General features: G+C 42.3%; 1 protein-coding gene across 1 annotated transcript in view; it reads left to right on the forward strand.

The window, feature by feature from the left end:
- Window positions 1–6,000, forward strand: part of RELL1 (RELT like 1) — a 43,697-nt gene that overhangs the window by 26,491 nt on the left and 11,206 nt on the right. The window contains exons 3-4 of the mRNA XM_018567236.1: window positions 3,582–3,656; window positions 5,562–5,637. Of these exons, the coding sequence (XP_018422738.1) occupies window positions 3,582–3,656; window positions 5,562–5,637 (151 nt within the window). The remainder of the gene's footprint in view (window positions 1–3,581; window positions 3,657–5,561; window positions 5,638–6,000) is intronic.

The raw sequence follows: 6,000 nt of genomic DNA on the forward strand, positions 1-6,000 counted from the left end.
TACAACGCATGTGTGCACAGGGTTAGAAAAAAGGGCAATGTAGGTTTTTTTTAACACTGAGATTCATTGAGAGCCCATTCTAAATACAAGGGCTGCCTTTACACAACACACTAGTGGACTGCAGAGGAGAATACATGTTTGTTATGGGCACACAAAACACTGCAACACATTAATTTGAACTACAATTTGTATCCCGTTATGTGTTCAAAAATAGGTACCGTATTCCATTTATTTTACACAGAACTAGCACAAGTATCTTTCTTGATAGCAGCCTGTGCAGGAACACTTGGACTGGGAGGTGAAACTTGTTGGGTCTCTATTGCTTGGCACAATACTGTAAGGCCTTGTGTATACAGGCTTCAGTTGTATATGTACACATTTGCAAAGCTTTTGGTAAGCTTCTAGCTTTGTTAAAGTCTTTAAAGAACTCTTCAGTTCTAGTATAGGAAACTAACAGATCTTGATGTGATTGGTGACTGCCACTTTACACATGCTACTAGTAGGCTATGTAAACTTAGGGAAGCCTGCTAGCAGCTTGTTGGAAGTGACAGTCAACACTCCCATTCTGATCTATGTTTAACTTTCCCAATTTGGAGCTGATTTGTGTGAAGAGAATGCGTTTGGTAACCCTAAATTTTGTGTGCAGAGAATGTGAAAGTCTTTTTGCCGCCCTGATTTATCCAAACTGCACGAGTTGGTAACAAAATGTCAGATTTAATCTTACACTAGAACACAAAGCAGATAGCGTTGGCAGGGAAGTAGAACCATCATAAATCCTATTCAAATATTTCAAGCTAGAAACGGAAAAGGTCATTGTAAATTTCCATTAGCAAAAAGAAAACATTCTATAATTCCTGCTGTGATGGGGTATCTTTTGTAAAAACTGAATATAAGAAATATATATATATAATGATATGTATAAGAAAATAACAATCAGTCAGACACCAAACATACCTAATAATATTACTAGGTTCAGCAGGCGAATGAAACAGACATTTCTTAAAAGGTCAGAATTGCAGAAACACCTGGCAGGAGCTTCCATTTGTTTATGTAAAGGGTTAACTGCGGAGTTAACCGACTCCAGTGATGATTACGCTCAGTCTGCAAATGCTTTGTAATAGCTCAATATTGACACTGTTCTTATAAGCTGAAACCTGTGTGAACTAGGCCTTGGTGTAAAGGTGGCCATACACTCTACAACCATTGCAAGACTTTAGTCTTGCGATGGTTTTAAAGGGATTAAAAAAACGTACGATCTGCCTATCTTGGACAGGCAGATCGCCCTCTCGATCATCGCAAGCCCGCCCTCCTGAGTGGCGGGCTTCCGATGACCGCAATGCTGAACGGGCAGTGTGCGCGTGCACACACCGGCCCGTTCAGCATTTATCTTCCGAGCACCGTTCTAACCAGCCGAGAATCGTACGATTCCCGGCTGGTTTTCGAACATGCTGGTTCGACAAAAGACGTGCGACCGTACAGTAGAACGGTCGCACGTCTCCGTTCACACTGCTCGATTATCGTACGAAAACCCGATCGCATACGATTATCGTACGATAATCGTGCAGTGTATGGGCACCTTTTAGCCTCTGATTTTGCTTACAGGAGAGGAGAACACATTGAGAGGCAGCGGTAAAATACATGCATCAACCCCACCTGGTTTTACCCTTTGGCCATCCGTGTATGAGGCCTTTAGTGATCTATGCATTACATTTGTTGCTGAACAGCATGTGCCATTTAGCTTGCTGACCATAAGAAATCTTGTTTGGCAGCTAGCAGGGATTACTCCTTAATCTAAATGATTTTAAGAAATGAAGTCCTCAGCGTGTTTTAGCTACAGGTCATTTTTTGTGATCAGAACACCAGCACTGATCACATCACATGCTCCAATTCTGTCTGTAAAAACAAGGACAAAGTATAAAAAAAACCTCCTCTCGTTAGACGTTTACCATAGTGGCCGATCATCATTTATAAGCTCACAGTTCATGGAAGTTGGATTAACTGCTGCTGAAAGAATGCTGGAATCCTTCCACTAACACAAACTTTCATTAGCGTGCTCCTCTACAGGTGAATTCTAAAGGTTGTAGACGTATTGTGGTGACTGTGTCATGTACAACCCCAATTCCCAAAAAGTTGGGACACTGTAAAATCTACATACAACCAATGCAATGATCTGCATCTCATAAACACTTTTTTTTTTCCCCAATGGAAAACATATCAAATGTTTAAACAGAGAAAATGTACAATTGTCAGAAAAAAATCAGGTCATTTTGAAATGGATGGCACCAACACGTCTCAAAAAAGTTGGGACAGGGCCATGTTTACCTCGGTGTAGCATCCACTCTTCTTTTAACAACACTCTGTAAACGTCTGGGAGAGGGGAGACCAGATGCTGAGTTTTGGGAGAGGAATGTTCCCATTCTTGCCTGATATAGGATTCTAACTGCTCAACAGTCCTGGGTCCTCTTTGTTGTATTTTCAAGATGCACCACATATTATCAATTGGTAAAAGGTCTAGGCTGCAGGCAGGCCAGTTTAGCACCCGGATTCTTCTGCTATGAAGCCATTCTGTTGTCATAGATGCAGTATGCTGAAGTTTCACCACAGCTGGAGGGCCGCAGTTTGGCTACCCCTGCTCTAAAACCTGGATATATCTTTCAGCATTGACGGTGCCTTTCCAGATGTGCAAGCTGCCCATTCCATATTCACTAATGCACCCCCATACCGTCAGAGATGCAGACTTTTGAGCGCTGATAACAAGCCGGAAGCTCCCTCTCCTCTTTAGTCTGGAGGACGCAGTGCCCAGGGTTTCCAAAAAGAATGTAACATTTTGATTCCTCTGACCACAGAACAGTTTTCCACTTTGCGACAGACAGACATTTTATATGAGCTTTGGCCCAAAGAAAATGGCGACATTTCTGGGCCATGTTCAGATATGGCTTCTACTTCGAATAATAGAGCTTTAACTTGCATATTTGGATGGCATGGTGAACTGTGTTTACAGACAGTGATTTATTTTTGGAAGTATTCCTGAGCCCATGCAGTGATATCCATCACCGAACTATGCCTGCTTTTAATGCAGTGCCATCTGAGGGTCCCGAAGATCAGGGGCATCCAATATTGTGTTTCAGCCTTGTCCCTCGGGCACAGCTTTCTCCATATTCTCTGAATCTTTTGATATTATGTACTGTGGATGATTATATATTTTGAAGTCTTTGCAATTTTACGTCCGTGAACATTATTTTAAAATAGTTTGACAATTTTTAGACGCAGCTTTTCATAGATTGGTGAAGCTCTGCCCATCTTTACAATGGGAGGGAGACACTCTGACTCTCTCAGATGCTCTTTTTCTATACAATCCTGTTGCTGACCTGCTGCCAATTAACCCAATTAGTACTTCCAGCTCCTCCTTGTTAGTACCTCCTTACTTTGCCAGCTTTTTGTTGCCCTGTCCCAACTTTTTTGAGATGTGTTGCTGCCATCAGATTCAAAATGGACTTATTTTTTTTCTTAAAATGGTACATTTTCTCACTTTTACACAATATTTTTAAACAATAACCAAATTTTACTTTTTCTTTGTCCAGAGATGCAAGATGAAGCTGGAGACACGACTAATGACACAGTTGGACATATTGTAAGCTACATCATGAGAAATGAAGGTATGCATCCCTATTCACACCACGAGAGTGCAGAAATAGACTAGTCTCATAATTATAATGATTTACATCTTGTTTTGCTGCATGAATTAGCTTGGTCATTGTAAATGACCCGGCAGTGTTTATATGCTAAGGCTCAACCTCTGTAACCGTCACTTTTGCTGGACAGATTGGTCTACATGTGAATGTAAAAAAAGGAATTTGTGTCCCGAATACGATGTTTACAATTACAGATACTCCTCGCTTAACGACTTACCTGTTTTGCGACCACTCGCACTTACGACCGTCCTCCGAGCGACCACCGATCTCGCGCGTCAGCGCCAGTGCGACGTGTCGCCGGGGGAAGTGACGTCCTCCGTTCTTCACAGCGCGTCCCAGTGAGTATTTTCATTGCCCGATGTACAGTACACTGTTCAGTACTGTACATCGGCAACGCTATACAGTACTGTACTAATGCAGTACAGTACTGTATAGAGTTCCTCACTTAACGACCAATTCGTTTAACGACCTGGTCGTAGGAACGGAACTCGGTCGTTAAGTGAGGAATGCCTGTAGTGTTTTGTAAAATCTGTGTAAAGATTGTGAATCATGACGCCAGGAAGATGTTTTGGTTCGATAAATGCGCAGTCTTTGCTTCTGTTTTAGTAGCATTGTACAGTGACTGTGCTGTACTGCTCTTCTTTTTTAGTGCAAGTCTATGATTCAGGTCTGATTTTACCCAAAGACCATAAATAGGGCCATAACCATCTCGATCTCCCAATCCAGCAGTTTCGGAAAGTAAACTTCTCCTTATTTGCTTCATGTTGGTCTGTTAACATACTATTAAAAGGGTTTTAATCCAGTGAGCTTTCGAATTACTCTGCAATATTATCTCAGACGTTGTAATCAATCCTGCCCTGTTCTCTATGTGGACTGTTTTATGAAGATGAGGACAGCAGGAGGTGTTCTATAGTCCTAGCAGACTTCCTGTCCTAGGGTGACAATACTCCTCCTCTATACTCACAGTACAATAGCCAGTGAGGATTCCCTACCTAAGACAGGATCACCAAACAATACAATAAAAGGAAAGCAAAGCCTTATAAAGAACTATTGCAACCACCCTCTCTAAGGAAGCTGCACAGTGTTGGATTCTTCATCTTCGGTTTAGATACACTTGACTATGCATGAACTGTGTCATCCTGTCTGGCAAGTCTCCGATGTAGCCCAAGATCCTGGCACTAAAGATGGCAAATAGATGTCACCCTGCTTATTGTTCTCTGTGAGATGACTTTAAAGCTGAACTCCTGAGGAAGAAAAATAAATCCACTTTTGTGCACCAAATGCCATTGCAGATCCAGTTATTAATTTGCAAACATTGCAGTGAGATCATCACTCTACTGTAGATATCCTGTGCAGAGAGCTGAGGCGGGGCCCCGCAGGCTCCACCCACTACAGGCTGCCTGCAGAAAACTAAGTGAGGGGGCGGATACAAGACCAGTCACTCTGCACAAGGAAAGAGAGAGGAGCAGTGATTGGTCTTTATCACAGAAGCAAAGTATTACACTGGAAGAAATACACAAAGCATATTTTGTGGCCATAATGTGATATTACACAAAAAATAATTTTGAAAATGCATTCCCTTTTTAAAGGAGCCACTAAAGAACCTTCGTTTGGCATGTATCCGCACAGAACAAGCGTTCACAGAATGAATGGCCATGTAAATAGATTATCAATAGACCTCTAATGTGCACTCTGAAAATTCACTTACCTTACATTTTATAAGATTACATTTTTTTCCCTATGTATGAAGAGATCCGAGACGGACTTTTGGTGTGGCCCACTTTCCCTGTACAATCACAGAAGAACTGCTCAGAATCTAGCCGCTGATCTCTTCCTTTCTCATCATTAACTCTTTTCTTGTCTTTGCAGCTAATGCTGATATTCTGAAAGCCATGGTTGCAGACAACTCTGTGGTGGGAGATAACAGCGTGTTTGACCCAGAGACGTAAGTCTAACATTATGACACAGCCCAATATGCTTCTTATAGTAAAATGTGTTTATACCCTCCTGCATTTTTTTTGTATGTGCTTTTCTAGTACTAGGGTTCAGTTCTCTATGACTTCATTATTATTAATAATAATATCAGTTATTTCTAGAGGGCCAGGGGTGTATCTGCCGCGAGGCAAACAAGGCGTTTGCCTGGAGCGGCAGATTCCCTGAGAGCGGCGTTGCTGTGGCTCTCTCCCCTTGATAAATTTTATTTATCAGGGGAAGTGAACCGGAGGCTATAGTAGCGCCGGGGACGAGGGCGGCCGGCGGGGACGAGGACGGCGTGCTGCGGTGGTGTCCAGAAGGCAGCGGACGGCGG

Source organism: Nanorana parkeri, unplaced genomic scaffold, assembly GCF_000935625.1.
Source record: "Nanorana parkeri isolate BGI_ZX_2015 unplaced genomic scaffold, ASM93562v1 scaffold1024, whole genome shotgun sequence".
NCBI classification, from domain to species: Eukaryota; Metazoa; Chordata; class Amphibia; order Anura; family Dicroglossidae; genus Nanorana; species Nanorana parkeri.